Raw genomic sequence first — 19,055 nt, 5'->3', positions numbered from 1 at the left:
GGTACATACACACAATGGAATGCTATTCAGCCATAAGAAGAAAACAAATCCTACCATTCACAGCAACATGGATGGAGTTAGAGGATATTATGCTCATTGAAATAAGCCAGGCAGAGAAAGACAAATACCAAATGATTTCCCTCATTTGTGGAGTATAACAACGAAGTAAAACTGAAGGAACAAAATAGCAGACTCACAGAACCCACTAATGGACTAGCAGTTACCAAAGGGGAGGGGTGGGGAGAAAGGGAGAAGGGGATTAAGGAGCACTATAATCAGCAATCACAATATAGCTAGGTCATGGGGAAGGCAGTACAGCCTGGAGAAGACAAGTAATGACTTTATAGCATCTTACTACACTGACAGACAGTGATTGCAATGGGAGACAGGGGATGGGGTGAGGACTTTATAATATGGGTAAATGTTGAAACTACAATGTTGCTCATGTGAAACCTTTGTAAGATTGTGTATCAATGATACCTTGAAAGAAAAAAGAAAAAAAAAAAAGACAAGACTGCAGTCTTCAAAAAAAATTAAGAGTGCTTTAAGGCTAAATGTTTTGCATACACACAGATCAAGTGGAGGGTCCCTTGGGTTCAGATATAAATTATTAAAAGAAGAAACTAATCTTTGAATTTCATTAGTATATTAGTGAGCCTAACAGGCATATGGTACTACAGTAGTATTTTGGAGATTTTTCTATAGTTAGGTTAGCTATGGATACTATAGGCGGGGGATAATGAAATAATATATATATATTGGTCTCTGCCCCTGGTTCCTGGTACAGGGCTCTTAAAAACCTTTGTTATCTCCTAATTGATTAGAACACTAGGAGAACCTTTGTTCTTGTGTTTGATCTTTGACTCTGGTTTCTGACACAGAGCTCCTAAATCCTTTGGAATTTCTTGGGTGACAGGAATGTCTTTTATTTTTAACAAGGTAATTGTTGGTGGGCTCCTAGATAGCTTCTGAATGGGAACTGGGCAGAAAGACCAAGCTGTGATTAGAAGCTTGGAACTTTCAGCCCCACTCCCCCAACCTCTGGGAAAGGGAGAGGGCCTGGAGACTGAGTTAATGCCCTATCATGCCTATGTGATGAAGCCTCCATAAATACCCTAATATATAGGGTTCCAAGAACTTGGCTGGTGAACTAGTAGAGGTGCTACGAGAGTGGTGTACTCAAGGAAGGTACGGAAGCTCCATGCCCCTTACCATATATACCTTGTCCTATGTACCTATTCATCTGGCTGTTCATCTGTATCCTTTACTATATCCTTTATACTTTATAATAAAGCTAAATAAGTGTTTCCCTGAGTTGTGTGAGCCATATTTAGCAAATTACCAAACCCAAGGAGGGGGTGTCATGGGAACCCTGATTTAGAGCCAGCTGGTCAAACGTAAAGATCCTAGGACTTGTCACTGGTGTCTCAAGTGGGGGCTATCTTGTGGGACTGAGCCCTTAACTTGTGGGATCTGATGCTAACTCTAGCTAGCATCAGAGTCAAAGGTGAATTGTGGGACACCCAGCTGATGTCAGAGAACTGCCTGATGTATGCATGACCCACATACTTGGTGTCAGAACTATTGTGTGGCAGTAGCATGTGAGTGAAGGGGAAACATAGGAGTGTTTTTCCTTTAGGGGCTTAATTCAAAACGATGTCACACAAAAAAAGACTGCAATATGAAAAGCAGATTAAAGTTTAAAGTTGAAAATTACCAACCAGCTACTGAAAAAAATAGCAAGAGTTTTTTCACTTATAAGAGATGAACTAGATGAGCTAGAATGCCTTACAGCTTTGTAAGGATTAATTAAAAGTAACACCACCTTATTTATTGATTTAATTAAAAGTGGTATTACCTAATTTACTGGTTTCCAACCTCAGAGACTTCCAAGAGTCAGGGGGCCAAGGCTGTCCACCATGCTGTCCTTACCACACCGATCAGTGCACCTTCCTCTTACCCTAGCTATGTTTATTAAGGAAAAGGAGAATTTTGATGCTTAAAAAAAAAATCTGAAAAACTCCCACCTAGATAAAATAAAAGATGTATCAAGACATATGGCAATCACACCGTACAGATTCCTGAGTAGATATATTTAATGATAGTTAAGGCTCAATTTCCATTGCTAATTATGAAAAATGTCAAACATTGTTGTGATTGAGTGATGAAGAATAAATCAATATGCATAACTACAGCAATTATGTTACAGGAACTTCATGGAAAGAAGAATTCTACTCTTGAAATTCTATGATTTTAGAACTAATCACAATCATATTTAAGTGATGGTAAATATAAAGTGTTTAGCTGGGATCCTTACTCCAGGACAAGCCAGGTCAAAGAAGCAAGGCAGCCAAGGCTCTGATGCTGCCCCCACCCCAATGCCTGGTTCAACCAGGACAGTTCTGCTTCCATGTTCTACAGTGGATCTTTTGCAAAGTTGTGCTTGAAAAAGAATCCCATAGGAGCAGGTGAAGGCTTCCAACCTGTGGTTAACCTGGAGACACGGCAGACACAGAGTCTGGAAGCAGTCCTCCCAATGAACCAGTGTTAGAGCAGGTGTTGTCTTAGGCTGGAAGGCCTTTGTCAAGAGGCAGGACCTTCTGCACCCAAGCAGCTCCTGAAAATAGGTATTCTAAAGCTATAGCCAGTAACTCTCCCTGGTAACCTAGAAAACTATCCAGGGGAGAACTGTAAAATGTCAACTCCAAAGCACAAAACCAAGTGTAGCATGAGGTCTAAACTAAACCAATGGTTACACGTGAAGATGCTGCTAAGGAAGAAAGCAAACTCATTTGTACTAAAATATACTGAAACATTACCAATATAAATTTTTTTCCTATTCGATAAGGAGAAGGCAGTAAAAAAGGGTAAGTGGAGAAGGAAAGCACTAGATGACAGAGGCTTGACTTCTGAGTAAGAAAGAAGTAGCCCCACAGGATCATGATTACTACTATGGCCAAGTCTAGCTGCTGGAATCTTTTGTCAGAAACTTTAATCTTAAAAAAAGTGAAGCTGAAAACAAAGTCAATCACTTTCATTATTTAGTGATTTTCTTGTGAAGAACTTTAATTTAGTATTACTATTCAAAGATATAGAAATGAAACAAAATATTATGCTTTTGGGACTTTGAAATGCTACTTAAAAAATATCTTGAGTACTTAGGTAAAATAGCTTTGGAGGGCTTATGAAAATAAAACTTAAAAATCAGAATACTAAAATAAAGCTAGGAAGAGGAAAGGCTATGCAGGCGAAAACGAATATTCTAGAATCTGAGATGAGTTACGTAACTGAGAACACTTAACCTAACTCTGAGCTTCTCAGTACCAGAAGGAACTATGGGAAGGGGAATTAAAGATTTGCTTTGTAGTTCTCTTAAAGCTGTTGTTGCCATATATTTAATGCACCTCATAAGTGTGACACTACTAGCAACATTATAGAAGATAAATCACTTACATTGAGAAAAAAGTACCTATGATTCCAGTTAGGTTGGTTCAGATAGTTAGCATGCCACAGGTAAGGGATTAACACTTGTATTTTCAAGAAAGGAAATTAGCAAATTAATGAACTTGGCTTTAATTTATATTTCTACCAAATAATTAATATGCTTGACCTTAATCAAGATCCTTTATTGGCCAGGAATGAATGAAAATTCATTTGAATTTCCACAGTAAGAACTCAAGCTCAGTTTTATTCACCTGCTGTTATGTAGAAGTAAGCCCCTAACAAAATGTTTGATATAAGCAAAACTTCATTCCTAAAAAAATTTCCTAAAATCTGTGTTCTTGTTATACATGGTCAGTAGCAGACAGAACATTTAGATATAAATTAAATTTGTAGTAAGGTTAAAAAAGTATTGGAGAGAATTAATCACAGATAATTGAATAAAAGGAAAGGAATAAAAAAAGAACTTTTCACATACATTTTTAACACAATTCTGAATTACTTTAGATGCTTTGTAACAATCTACTTACTAAAAAGAACATCTTGAAAAGGTTTTCCACTATATATACATTGCATATATCAGCCCACAATACTATATTACTAATAGTTTCTTTTTTATTTTTGTGACTTTTGGAGACAAAAACAAAACTGGAAGAAAGATCCTTCCTTTTTTGAATTATCAGATCAGTTCACAAAGAGTCAGGTAACATACACAATGGAAGGTTTCTCTCAGGTTGAACCATACGACATTGCCAATATGCAACTATTTTCGATATACAAAACCAGCAATTTTAATATCGTTCAACTTAATATGATAATTGGATGAGACCAGTATTTTTTCCTGTTTAAAATAATTTTGAATTACAAATCTCTTCATAGGAAGCTTCTTATAAAACAAAGTATATTTAGCAATTAATAAGTATAATAATTAATAAAAGGAACATTTACATTACAATGTATAAAATAAAGGTTTTCTAAGGATAAGATGATTAGGTGTTATGGTTTCTTCAGATTTAGACAGAAACTAAGCATTTCAATACAAGGTGAGAAATTCCATACTCACATGCTTAAAGCAGGTAACTGGAGCAGCTGTAAAGCTATTGCTATTGATGTAGTTACCCCAGCTGAAACCTTCCATGGAGACTGCTGCTGAAAAAAATAAATTTAGACATTACAATTCTCAAATTTTTCATATTTTAAGAAGGCCATTTAAAAAAATGTAAATTAATTTATCACCTTTAGAGAAAATCCTTTTTCTCTAAATAACTTCTCTAAATAAACATTTATTTACTTTATTATACTAAATAAACATTATTATAAAACATTTATTATACTAAATAAACATTATTATAAAAACAAATATTATAAACATTTCTCTAAAAAAACAAGTTCTAAAAGAACTTCTCTAAATAAACATAACTTTAGCATATATCATATTTGCAAACCAATAGCAGTTTAAGTTTTCTATATACAACTTAGGTTTCTTAGGAAGTGAAGGGAGAAGAGCTCTCCAGTTATAGGCAGCAAAGAACAGCCAAGAGCAGAACTGTTCAGGGTAACAAACACTGCTATGGTGGGCTGCTTTTGTGTTTTTATTCCCACGCAGCTCTTAGTGTGCACTCAGTGAGATTCCTGTCCAGCACCTACTGCCTAATACCTAGGGTTTTTCACTGCCTCGCTCCCACTTACCTCCATGCCTTTGCATACCTGTTAAGAATCTTTTCATTAGGAATGGTCCTATCTCCAACTTCTTTTTAAAAAAATTTTTTTATTAAGGTATGATTGATATACATTCTTATGAAGGTTTCATATGAAAAAACAATGTGGTTACTACATTTACCCATATTATCAAGTCCCCAGCCATACCACAATGCAGTCACTGTCCATCAGTGCAGCAAGATGCCACAGATCCACTATGTGCCTCCTCTGTGCTACACTGTTCTCCCCGTGATCCCCCACACCATGTGTACTAAACATAATACCCTTCAATCCCCTTCTCCCTCCCTCCCCACCCACCCTCTCACACCCTTCCCCCTGGGTAACCACTAGTTCATTCTTGGAGTCTCTCAGTCAGCTGCTATTTTGTTCCTTCAGTTTTGCTTCATTGTTTCCAACCTCTTCTTATTATTACTTTTTCCTCCCCAATCCCTTTGAAAACTGCAAAATGTCCCACTTCTTTGCCCATTATCTCCACAATGTTCCCCACCATCCACAGCATAGAGAGATCAGTACATAAAAGGTAAAATAAAAAATATTAAGATTGCCACAGCATCTTTAGGCTTGCCACTGGAACTTGTGAACTCAACTAACTATTCACTCCTAGAGTAATATACTGAAACCAAAACCATCATCAGGAATCCTAGTGTCACAGAGGGCTAACAGTGCACAGAAATAGCTTAGTTAACAGAATTAAAATGAAGCTAGATGAATGAGTATCAAATACTTCACACCTCTATTATATTCATCCGTATTACCTGCTTTAGTCTTTGCTTGGTTTTGCAAGGTAGCTTGATACTGAGCATATGCAGCTAGTTTAGCAACTAAAGGTTGTTTCTGAAGAACTTTTGCTTTCTTTGTTGGAGGCTTACCCTAAAACAAGAAGAGTTAAGTAAATAGGATTCTTTTACATCCCCCCCAAAACACCAGAACTTAACTTGAGTGCATACTACTCATTCTGCTTAATTAAACATTGAAGGTTTAGAAAATTATTAAAGCAGAGGAAACACAAAGAATTTCAACATGAGAAATATTTTCTGGAGTTCTGCTACAATGTAGTTACATCTAATATGGGTAGTGGAACTGGCAAGACTAAAACAGCAATATGCAAATTAATATGTTAATAAAAAATTACATCTCATAGTATGTTAAAGTATAGGCTGTGGTGGATACTTGACTCCTTCTTATACTAGATAAAACCAGTGGTTATTCACTCATGCAGGTTGCCAAGCATTGCTATTTATTTGGTAAGAGAAGATAACTGAATGTTTAAAGAGCAAGTGACTGAGGTTTTTAAACCTTTAGTGCTAATGCAAAAGATCAATGACAAAATGATCAGGGGCCAAATTCACAGTGTGACAAACTGCCATCCATTTGGGTACAGACCACTGCTCAGGATCTTTAGGTACTGTCTGTCTGAAATATAGAAATACATCTAAGTGATGTATTTCCTTAATATGGGGGATTCAAATAATCGTTTCAGTGCTATGTAATGATCATAATAAGTTAAAGGAGAATAAGAAAAATGTGATCACTCAAATAAAATATATTACAAAAACCAGTTACATAATGCTTTTAAAAAGTTGTTTATATGCTACAATAGTGACAACTCAAATAGTCAAATCTCCAGTCATTTTGTAGGTATTGATGTAAATTTAAAGAAAGATCATTTTCTTTCTATATCATGTATGTTTTCAAAAAGGTTAGCTGGGTTAACCAAATACATTTTTTTCATATGGGTTGCCATCAAAAGTACAAAGCAAAGATGATGAAAGATAAAACCAAAGGGTAAATAATTTCCCCCCAAATACTAAGAGTATATATCTTGATGTTAACTCAAAAGAAACAAGGGGGAAAAATGGCTTCAATTTTTGTATTTAAAAGGTGTTTTAAATACTTTATTTATAATTTTTATATTTATTACATTATAATTCATATTATATTTTATTATTATAAGGATTTTTAAATCACTGACATGAACGATTCATAGTTTATTTCAGATAGTATGCTTTGTCTATTTATGATAGCTGTTCAATTTTAAATACTGAACAAATTTTGGGGCTCACATATTTCCTAAAAATGTGGTGTAAAATATGGTAACTGTTCAACTGGGCAGAGGTGGAGTACAGTGAATCAAAATCAGATGACGAATAGTGAAGCCATAGAAATAACAGATATTAAAGAATAAGAAGGTTTCTGTACCGTTACCTGAAGTCTGGCCAAAATGCTTGCCTTCTTGGAGTTTGATGAGTAACTCCTTGAACATGAAACACTGCAGAAACGCTTTGTTTTAGAGTAAAAAGCATCTCGCACGCCGACCATCCCACACATTTCGCAGGTAGCTAATTAACAAAACAAAAACAATGGTGTACAATCATATAGTAAAAGCAATTTTTATCTAATATTTAATAATTTCTCCAGTTATCTAGAAGTTTTAATTATTATTTTTCCAACAGATAAAAAATTTATTCTGTTATATGAATGATAGAAAAGCCCACATAAAAGAAGAAAATGGTATGATACCATGGCTAGGGGCACAGGGCTGATCAGAGTTCAAGGTTTGAAAGACACACAAACATGGGTCACATTCAACTGGTATTCCCTTAGCACTCACCATGTGCCAGGCATTTCCTTATATGCTATGAGCTCCAGTATTTGAAGGGATTATAAACAAAATATTTAAAGAAGTGTAATTCAACTGAGGCAAAGTGCAGCACAAGCCTTTAAAATACTCTAAAGATTGAGACCTAAATAAGATATAAGAAATGGACAACATTCTAGAAAAATACAACCTTCCAAGGCTGACCCAGGAATAAACAGAAAATCTGAACAGACCAGCAAAGAAATTGAATTGGTAATCAAAAAACTACCTAAGAACAAAATCCCCCCCTGGACCACATGGCTTCATCGCTGAATTTTATAAGACATTTAGTGAAGACCTAATACCCATCTTCCTTAAAGTTTTCCAAAAAGTACAAGACGAGGGAATACTTTCAAACTCATTCTATAAGGCCAGCATCACTCTAATACCAAAACCAGGCAAAGACACTACAAAAAAAGAAAATTACAGACCAATATCCTGATGAACATAGATGCAAAATTATTCAACAAATTTTAGCAAACCAAATTAAAAAAATACATCAAAAAGATCATCCATCATGATCAAGTGGGATTCATCCCAGGGATGTAAGTATGGTACAGTATTAGAAAATCCATCAACCAAATCAACAGAAAGGACAAAAATCACATGATCATCTCAACAGATGCTGATAAAGCATAAGACAAAATTGAACATCCATTCATGATAAAAACTCTCAACAAAATGGGTACAGAGGGCAAGTACCTCAACATAATAAATGCCATATATGACAAACTCATGACCAACATCATACTTAACAGCGAGAAGTTGAAAGCTTTTCCTTTAAGATCAGGAACAAGACAAGGACGCCCACTCTCCCCACTTTTATTTAACATAGTTCTGGAGGTCCTAGCCACAACAATCAGACAGCACAAAGAAATAAAAGGCATCCAGATTGGTAAGGAAGAAGTTAAACTGTTACTGTTTGCAGATGACATGACATTGTACACAAAAAACCCTAAAGGATCTACTCTAAAATTACTAGATCTAATATCTGAATTCAGCAAAGTTGCAGGATACAAAATTAACACACAGAAATCTGTGGCATTCCTATACACTAACGATGAACTAGCAGAAAGAGAAATCAGAAAAACAATTCCATACACAATTGCATCAAGAAGAATAAAATACTTAGGAATAAACCTAACCAAGGAAATGAAAGACCTATACCCTGAAAACTACAAGACACTCATGAGAGATATTAAAGAAGATACCAATAAATGGAAACACATCCCGTGCTCATGGATAGGAAGAATTAATATAGTGAAAATGGTCATCCTGCCTAAAGTAATCTACAGATTCAACGCAATCCCTATAAAAATACCAACAGCATTCTTCAATGAACTAGAGCAAATAGTTCTAAAATTCATGTGGAACCACCAAAGACCCCAAATAGCCAAAGCAATTCTGAGAAGGAAGAATAAAGCTGGGGGAACTGTGCTCCCTGACTTCAAGCTTTACTACAAAGCCACAGTAGTCAAGACAATTTGGTGCTGGCAGAAGAACAGACCAATGGACTGATGGAATAGACTAGAGTTCAGATATAAACTCAAGCATATATAGTCAACTGATATACAATAAAGGAGCCATGGACGTACAATGGGGAAATGACAGCCTCTTCAACTGGTGTTGGCAAACTGGACAGCTACATGCAAGAGAATGAAACTGGATTGTTTAACCTCATACACAAAAGTAAATTCGAACTGGATCAAAGACCTGAATGTAAGTCATGAAACCATAAAACTCTTAGGGGAAAACAGGCAAAAATCTCCTGAATATAAACATGGGCAACTTTATCCTCAACACATCTCCTTGGGCAATGGAAACAAAAGCAAAAATGAACAAATGGGACTGCATCAAGCTAAAAAGCTTCTGTACAGCAAAGGACACTATCAGCAGAACAAAAAGGCATCCTACAGTATGGGAGAATGTATTTGTAGATGACATTTCCAACAAGGGGTTAACATCCAAAATATATAAAGAACTCACATGCCTCAAAAACCAAAAAGCAAATAACCCGATTAAAAAGTGGGCAGAGGATATGAACAGACCCTTTTCCAAGGAAGAAATTCAGATGGCCATCAGGCACATGAAAAGATGCTCCACATGGCTAATTATCAGGGAAATGCAAATTAAAACCACATGAGGTATCAACTCACACCACTTAGGATGGCCAGCATGGAAAAGACTAAGAACAGCAAATGCTGGCCAGGATGCTGAGAAAGGGGAACCATCCTATACTGCTGGTGGGAATATAAACCAGGTCCACCATTGTGGAAAGCAATATGGAGGTTCCTCAAAAAGCTAAAAATAGAAATACAATTTGACCCAGGAATTCCACTCCTAGGAATTTACCCAAAGAATACAAGTTCTCAGATTCAAAATGACATATGCAACCCCCTATGTTTATTGCAGTACTATTTTCAATACCAAGATATGGAAGCAACCTAAGTGTCCATCAGTAGATGAATGGATAAAGATGTGGTTGGTACATACACACAACGGATTACTGTTTAGCCATAAGAAAGAAACAAATCCTACCATTTGCAACAACATGGATGGAATTGGAGGGTATTATGTTCAGTGAAATAAGCCAGGCAGAGAAAGACAAGTACCAAATGATTTCCCTCATTTGTGGAGTATAACAACAAAGCAAAACTGAAGGAACAAAACAGCAGCAGACTCACAGACTCCAAGAAGGAACTAGTGGTTACCAAAGGGCAGGGGTGTAGGAGGGTGGGCGGGGAGGGAGGGAGAAGGGGATTGGGGTATTATGATTAGTACACATGGTATGTGTGGGGTCACAGGGAAGACAGTGTGGCACAGAGAAGACAAGTAGTGACTCTGTGGCATCTTACTACACTGATGGACAGTGACTGCAATGGGTATGGGGGGGGCAGCTTAATAATATGGGTGAATGTAGTAACCACATTATTTTTTCATGTGATACCTTCATAAGAGTGTATATCAATAATACCATAATAAAAAAATTGTAATAAAAAAAGACTGAGACCTACAAAGGGCCAACTCCTGAAAAAAATGTTATAGGCAATACAAGGATACTTTCAAGTTCTGTTCAAGGGACAGGAAGGAAAGGATAGGTCTAAACCTTAAGGTAGGTGCCCTATTATTAAGTGATTATAGAGGGAAACAAAATTCTACTGCTGAGCCTCTTTCGTAAATTAGCATAATGGGCAATAATCTGAAAGGCAGAATTAGAAGAATAAGGAACACAAGAATTTAAGTTCAAAAAGATAAAACAGATATATATCCAGGATAGGGACTGCTGGGTCACATGGTAGTCCTATTTTTAATTTTTTGAGGAACTCCACACTATTTTCCATAGTGCTTGCACCAATTTATATTCCTACAACAGTGTATAAGGGCTCCCTTCTCCACGTCCTCACCAGTATTTGCTCTCTCTTATCTTTTTGATTAATAGCCATCCTAACAGGTGTGAAGTGGTATCTCATGTGGTTTTGATTTGTTATTTCTGATGATTTGTAATGCTGATCACCTATTTCACATTGGCCATTTTTATGTCTTACTTGGAAAAATGTCCATTCAGGTCCCTGACCCATTTTTCATTTGGATTATTTGCTATTTTGCTACTGAGTTGTATGAGTTCTTTATATAATTTGGATATTAACCCTTTATAAGATATATGGTTTGCAAATATTTTCTCCCATTCTGTGGGCTGCCTTTTCAATTTATTGTTTCCACTGGTATGGAGAATTTTTTAGTTTGATGTAATCCCACTTGTTTATTTTAGCTTTTGTTCCCTTACCCAAGAAATCATTGCCAAGAACAATGTTAAAGAGCTTTCCCCCCAGTATTTTCTTCTGGGAGTTTAATAGTTTTAAGTCTTAACATTTCAATTTTTAATCCATGTTGAATAAATGTTAAAACAGAGGTCCAATTTTCACTCTTTTGCATATGGATATTGTTTTACCAGCACCATTTATTAAAGAGACTATCCTTTCCCTATTGTGTATTCTTGGTGCCTCCGTCAAAATTTAGATTACTACAGATCAGTATCTCAAAGAGACATCTGGACTTTCATGTTCATCACAGCATTATTTACAATGGCCAAGATAAATGGAAACACCTAAATGTCTCTGAAAGATGGCTAAAGAAAATGTGGTGTCCATGTATTATTCATTATAATGGAATATTATATATATATAAATCATTACACAATATATATAAAATCATTACCCTGTGCACATAAAATATATACAATTATAGCCATCAATCACTCAATAAAGTTGAAAAACAAAAACAAAGTAACATGGCAAATTTCTTCCCAAACAGCTAAACTTGAGGGATTTGTAGTTTAACCTACTGGTTAAACTTCCCAGGCTGTCTAAGGGTAGGAAAAACTTACTAGGCTGTCTAAGAGGAGTGAAAAACCGAATGGTTTTGTTGTGAACACTGTAGAATACATTACTAAAAAGGGTTGTGACCACCTAGATAAAACAGTTATAGATCCCCAAGGGGATAGCAAATGTTTGTCAAGAATTACACATATAAAATTAGAATTCCCATTCTAGGATGTAAGCTACATCAGGGCAGGGACTTCATTCTGTATTGTTCACTTCTGTATCTCTAGTATTTAAAACAGAGTTTAACATATATAAAGCTTCAATAAACCTTATTTTCCTTTGTGATAAGATTGCCAGACTGGTATGTTGTAACTAAACCATGGAAAGAGTATATACTATTAGGAGTTAACACACCTGATAAAATCTCTCATGTAATTTTGTCAGTAATGATTGAGTAAAAATTCAGTAGGAAACACTTATATCAATTAAAAAAAATTTTTTTACCAAATGTGCATCACAGTGGTTCAACAGTCCTTCTTCCCATCTCCCCATTCCTGTTCATTCCCCTCCCCCTTGGTAACCACTAGTTACTTCTCAGAGTCTATGAGTCTAATGCTGTTTTGTTCCTTTTGTTTTGCTTTGTTTTTATATCCCACAAATAAGTGAAATCGTATGATAAATTTGTCTTTCTCTGCCTGTCTTATTTCACTAAGCATAATACCGTCTATCTCCATCCACGTTGTTGCAAATGGCAGGATTTCTTTTCTTTTTATGGCTGAATAATATTCCATTGTGAACATGCACATCTTCTTTATCCATTCATCTACTGATGGACACTTACATTGCTTCCACATCTTGGCTACTGTAAATAGTGCTGTGATAAACATAGGGGTGCTTATGTCTTTTTGAATCAGGGATTTTGTTTTCTTCAGGTAAATTCCTAGGACTGGAATTACTGGGTCAGGCATCCAGGTCAATTTTAACTGGTTGGATGACCACACCTAGTAGGTCTTGATATATGAAGTTTTTGATATAGCCTGCAGGTTCTGTACCAGAACCTGAACTGTACAACTTTTTAATAAAAAAGACTAGAATTGGACCTATTATCAAATCTGCAAATGACGTAAAAGTGCAGGATTAGATGACACTACATTCAACATTAGATAACAGAATTAGGAATCAAAATTTTCTAAGACTGAAATTTAGTAAGAAAAAGGTTACACAGAGTGAGTTACGGTCTTACACCTTGAGGTTTAAAAAAATAGGTGCAAAAGCACAAGACTGATTTAAGTTGGTTTAGTTCCTGTGGTCAAGACCAAAGGGTTTCAATTATTTGTAAAATCAGTACTAGATTCAAAAAAGTAAGAAGTAATTTTGGTGACATGAATAGAAACTGTGTCCTGAAAAAGGGAGACAAAGGCTACCTTCTGCCCTAATCACAGAGGTGACCAAACATTTGTCTGAGGTCTTTTCCAGATGTGAGACTTGTGGTCCTAAAACCAGGACAGTCTTGGACAAATCTGGACAAGTTGTCTCCCTACTATCACATAATGGGGAAGTATTCCTAGAAGAAAGTGAGCAGGATTTAATGAAGTAAATAACTGTGATACTACTGGGAAATCACTGAAGCAACCAGGTTTACTAAGCATGTTCTAGCATGAAGAGGTGTCACCAAACAGGGATTAGAATTATTCTGTGTACTTTTAAAAGGCAAAATTAAGACCAAAAGACAAAAGTTAGAGCAAGGATAACTCTGGTTCAATATGGAGAATATTTTCGTTATTAAAAATACCCTATCACTGGAAGTGTTAAAACAGAAAACTTTACATGGGGAACTATTGAATAGGAGGGAGACTTACCTGCAAGTCTTTCACCTAAGTCTACGATCCTACACATGTTCAGTTCCATAGGGATTTATTATTTAGTTACTGGATTTATGTCCACATTAAGTTTCTCAACAGCCTTCTGTTTTTATGTTGTTTTATTTGCTTTCCACCAGAAGTTGGTAGGCAGGCAAAATAAAGAGATCAAACACAAACCCAGTGATCTTATCTAGAACTATAAGTTTTAGACTGTTTCTTCAAGTTGCCCTTTAAAAATTCTAAGAAAGGGAAAAGACTGAAGAAATGGAATCAAAACATACTCTCAAACCTAAAGCTGTGTAACAGGTGAAGGCTGTAAATGGGTAAATACTTACCCATGCCAGATTTACCATCGGGGTATGTGTAGACTTGTCCATTGTTTTTGATGATCGGGAGATTAGAAGGTAAAGGAGCGACTTCTTCTTCACTCTCCTCAGAGCTGGAGCTGCTACTTGTGTCCTCACTGCAGCTGTCATAACCGTCAAACATCCCGAATGAGTCTCTTCTCCTTTCGTATTGGGAAGAATGTTCAGTCTTAGAAGAAATCAGCAGCACATGACACAGCATTCATATACACCCCTGAAAAGACTTAGTTCAAATTTTGGTAAATAAGATTTGAATAATGAAAAACTAGCATTAAGAAATGATAGTTTTATCATGAAAGCTAAACCTTTGCACCAGAATGGAGCCCTCCGCTTTTAGAGGCACAAATCCATTAGCTACCATCTTAGCTCATAAGAATAACGGTAGTAATGGAAAGAACACTGAATGGGAATCAGATCATCATCACGTAATTTAAGTTTTCCCGTAAACTAGGTGTGGCACTTCTCTAAACAAAAGGAGAGTAGATCAAATGATTAAAAAAAAAAATTGGTGAAATACACAAAACATGATTTCCTAATTTGTCTTTTATCTAACATGAATTTCTATAATATAGAGCATCCAGGAAATACACAGATGCTTTTAAAAATCAATCACTAAGAGTTATAGAGGGATTCACTGAGCATTTTAAATATAAAGGTAAGTTTTAGATATTAACGATTTCAAAAATTATAAAAGATTAACATTCTTACATATGTAACCCTACATTATTTCTTTCCCTCAACACAAACACTGGTTAAAAAAATTCCAATATCCCAAGCTAAACATTATTTCCTTTCGAAGGAAAGGCACCATAAATTATCTTCAGTGAGTGCTAGTCATATGCTCCTCCAAAAATCCCCTCAAACTAATACTGCCACTCCAATCTTTTCTGAAATAAATCCTAACACTAAGTTTAGTGAGAATAACGAAGAGAAAAAACTGAAATGATACTTGAAATGAAAAAGTCAAACCAACACTATACATGCAGTAAGTTACACTTACAGTGAAAAACTATCAAACAAAGATATCTTTAGTTTGGTACCTTTTCTTTATTCTTCTGCTTTAGTTAGATTTTTTTTCTATCACCCTATGCTTTATGCACAATTTCTTTTCTGGCTAGTTTGACTTCTTAACATGACCAAAAACAAAGCTGAAATCTATTATCCAAAGATAGAAAAGACAGACCCATCCAAATGCATCTCTCAGTTTTTGTTGAATAAACTGTCATTTTGGGTATGCTAGTATGTTTATTGAGATGGGAAACTGATTCTCACTTGTATCAGGTATAATTATGAAAGCAACAAAACTAGTTTCTTAATCCATATAATGGCAATACTAAACACCAACATGAATAAACTCCTTAGGGAAGTCTCCTTGGTAGGCACCTATGAGAACACGTTCTAATAATGTTGCCACAACCTGCAACCTTTTAAATCCTTTATTTAGTCACAGTTTCTATATCCAACTTTTTATAGTACTTTTTTTTAAGAACTCTTTTAAATAGTTTTAAAAATTATTTTTTAATTAAGGTATCATTGATGTACACTCTTATGAAGGTTTCACACGAAAAATGTTGTGGTTACTACATTCACCCATATTATAAGTGCCCCCCCCATACCCCATACCCCATTCAAGTCATTGTCCATCAGTGTAGTTAAGATATCACAGAGTCACTACTTATCTTCTCTGTGCTACACTGTCTTCCCCATGACCTCCCCCAAACCATGTGTACTAATGATAATACCCCTCAATCCCCTTCTCCCTCCCTCCCACCCAACCCTCCCTAACACCTCCCCTTTGGTAACCACTAGTCCCTTCTTGGAGTCTATGAGTATGCGACTGTTTTGTTCCTTCAGTTTGGCTTCATCATTATGATCCACAAATGAGGGAAATCATTTGGTATTTCTCCTTCTCTGCCTGGCTTATTTCGCTGAGCATAATACTCTCTAGCTCCACCCATGTTGTTGCAAATGGTAGGATTTGTTTCTTTCTTATGGTTGAATAGTATTCCATTGTGTACATATACCACCTCTTCTTTATCTACTCATCTACTGATGGACACTTAGGTTGCTTCCATATCTTGGTATTGAAAATAGTACTGCAATAAACATAGGGGGTTGCATATGTCATTTTGAATCTGAGAACTTGTATTCTTTGGGTAAATAAATTCCTAGGAGTGGAATTCCCGAGTCAAATGGTATTGCTATTTCAGTTTTTGGAGGAATCTCCATACTGCTTTCCATAGTGGTTGAACTAATTTACACTCCCACCAGCAGCGTAGGAGGGTTCCCCTTTCTCCGCATCCTTGCCAGCATTTGTTGTTCCTAGTTTTTTCTCTATTGGCCATGCTAACTGGTGTGAGGTGATATCTCACTGTGGTTTTAATTTGCATTTCCCTGATAATTAGCAATGTGGAGCATCGTTTCATGTGCCTGTTGGCCATCTGAATTTCTTCTTTGGAGAACTGTCTGTTCATATCCTCTGCCCATTTTTTAATAGGGTTATTTGCTTTTTGGGGGTTGAGGCGAGTGAGTCTCTTTATATATTTTGAGTGTTAACCCCTTGTCGGTTATGTCATTTACAAATATATTCTCCCATACCATAGGATGTCCTTTTGTTCTGTTAATGGTGTCCTTTGCTGTACAGAAGCTTTCTAGCTTGATGCAGTCCCACTTACTCATTTTTTATTTTGTTTCCTTGCCCGAGAAGATGCATTCAGGAAAAAGTTGTTCATGTTTAAATTCAAGAGATTTTTGCCTATGCTTTCCTCTAAGAGTTTTATGGTTTCATGACTTACATTCAGGTCTTTGATCCATTTTGAGTTTACTTTTGTGTTTGGGGTTAGACAATAATCCAGTTGCAGTCTCTTACATGTAGCTGTCTAGTTTTGCCAACACAAGTTGTTGAAGAGACTGTCATTTCCCCATTGTATATCCATGGCTCCTTTATCGTATATGAATTGGCCATATATGCTTGGGTTTATATCTGGGCTCTCTGGTCTGTTCCATTGGACTATGGTTCTGTTCTTGTGCCAGTACCAAATTGTCTTGATTACTGTGGCTTTGTAGTAGAGCTTGAAGTTTGGGAGCGTAATCCCCCAGCTTTATTCTTCCTTCTCAGGATTGCTTTGGCTATTCAGAGTCTTTTATGGTTCCTTATGAATTTAGAATGATTTTCTCTAATTTGTTGAAGAATGCTGTTGGTATTTTTATAGGAATTGCATTGAATCTGTAGATTGCTTTAGGCAGGATGACCATTTTGACTGTATTAATTCTTCCTATCCATGAGCACAGGATGTGTTTCCATTTATTGGTATCTTCTTTAATTTCTCTCATGAGTGTCCTGCAGTTTTCAGGGTATAGGTCTTTCACTTCCTTGGTTAGGTTTATTCCTAGGTATTTAATTTTTTTTGACACAATTGTGAGTGGAATTGTTTTCCTGATTTCTCTTTCTCCTAGCTCATTGTTAGTGTACAGGAATGCAACAGATTTCTGTGTATTAATTTTGTACATTACAACTTTGCTGGATTTAGGTATTAGTTCTAGTAGTTTTGGAGTGGATTCTTTAGGGCTTTTTATGTACAATATCACGTCATTTACAAACAGTGACAGTTTCACTTCTTACTTACCAATCTGGATGGCTTTTATATCTTTGTGTTGTCTGATTGCCATGGCTAGGACCCCCAGAACTACGTTGAGTAAAAGTGGGGAGAGTGGGCATTCTTGTCTTGTTCTCGATCTTAAAGGAAAGGCTTTCAGCTTCTCACTGTTAAGCATGATGTTGGCTGTGGGTTTGTCATATATGGCCTTTATGATGTTGAGGTACTTGCCCTCTATACCCATTTTGAGTGTTTTTATCATGAATGGATGTTGAATTCTGTTGAATGCTTTTTCAGCATCTATTGAGATGATCATGTGATTTTTGTCCTTGTTGTTGATGTGGTGCATGATGTTGATGGATTTTTGAATATTGTACCACCCTTGCATCCCTGGAGTAAATCCTACTTGGTCATGATGCATAATCTTTATGATGTTTTTTTGAATTTGGTTTGCTAGTATTTTGTTGAGAATTTTTGCATCTATGTTCATCAGGGATACTGGTCTGTAACTTTCTTTTTTTGTGGTGTCTTTGTCTGGTTTTGGTATTAGAGTGATGCTGGCCTCATAGAATGAGTTTGGAAGTATTCCCATCTCTTCTATTTTTTGGAAAACGTTAAGGAGGATGGGTATTAGGTCTTCACTAATGTTTTGATAAAATTCAGCGGTGAAGCCATCTGGTCCAGAGGTTTCATTTTTAGGTAGTTTTTTTATTATTACCAGTTCAATTTCACTGCCGGCAATTGATTTTTTTTAGATTTTATGTTTCTTCCTAGGTCAGTCTTGGAAGGTTGTATATTTCTAGAAAGTTTTCCCCATTTCTTCTAGGTTATCCAATTTGTTAGCATGTAATTTTTCACATATATTTTCTAATAATTGTTTGTATGTGTGTGGTGTCCATAGTGATTTTTCCTTTGTAATTTGATTCTGTTTATGTGTATCCACTCTCTTTTTTTCTTAATAAGTCTGGCTACAGGGTTTATGTACTTGTCTATTTTCTTGAAGAACCAGTTCCTGGTTTCATTGCTGCTATTGTTTTATTCTTCTCCATTTTATTTATTTCTGCTCTGATCTTTATTATGTCCCTCCTTCTACTGACTTTGGGCCTTATTTG

General features: G+C 36.0%; 1 protein-coding gene across 21 annotated transcripts in view; it reads right to left on the bottom strand.

The window, feature by feature from the left end:
* Window positions 1–19,055, bottom strand: part of MBTD1 (mbt domain containing 1) — a 69,039-nt gene that overhangs the window by 26,217 nt on the left and 23,767 nt on the right. For 9 of the 21 annotated variants that reach the window (XR_005023642.2, XR_005023643.2, XM_057501332.1 and 6 more), the window contains 4 exons: window positions 14,318–14,570; window positions 7,360–7,499; window positions 5,916–6,030; window positions 4,505–4,590 (listed from right to left, as the gene is read on the bottom strand). Coding sequence is in view for 17 of the 21 variants with exons in the window: in XM_057501332.1 (XP_057357315.1) it covers window positions 4,505–4,590; window positions 5,916–6,030; window positions 7,360–7,499; window positions 14,318–14,549 (573 nt within the window). In the remaining 4 variants the exon portion in view is untranslated. Of the gene's footprint in view, window positions 1–4,504; window positions 4,591–5,915; window positions 6,031–7,359; window positions 7,500–14,317; window positions 14,571–19,055 lie in introns of those variants that run through there. The other 12 variants (XM_036879881.2, XM_036879886.2, XM_057501337.1 and 9 more) reach the window with 8 other exon arrangements.

Source organism: Manis pentadactyla, chromosome 4, assembly GCF_030020395.1.
Source record: "Manis pentadactyla isolate mManPen7 chromosome 4, mManPen7.hap1, whole genome shotgun sequence".
NCBI classification, from domain to species: Eukaryota; Metazoa; Chordata; class Mammalia; order Pholidota; family Manidae; genus Manis; species Manis pentadactyla.
The sequence above is the reverse complement of the archived record's forward strand: the minus strand, read 5'-3'. Positions and strand labels throughout refer to the sequence as shown.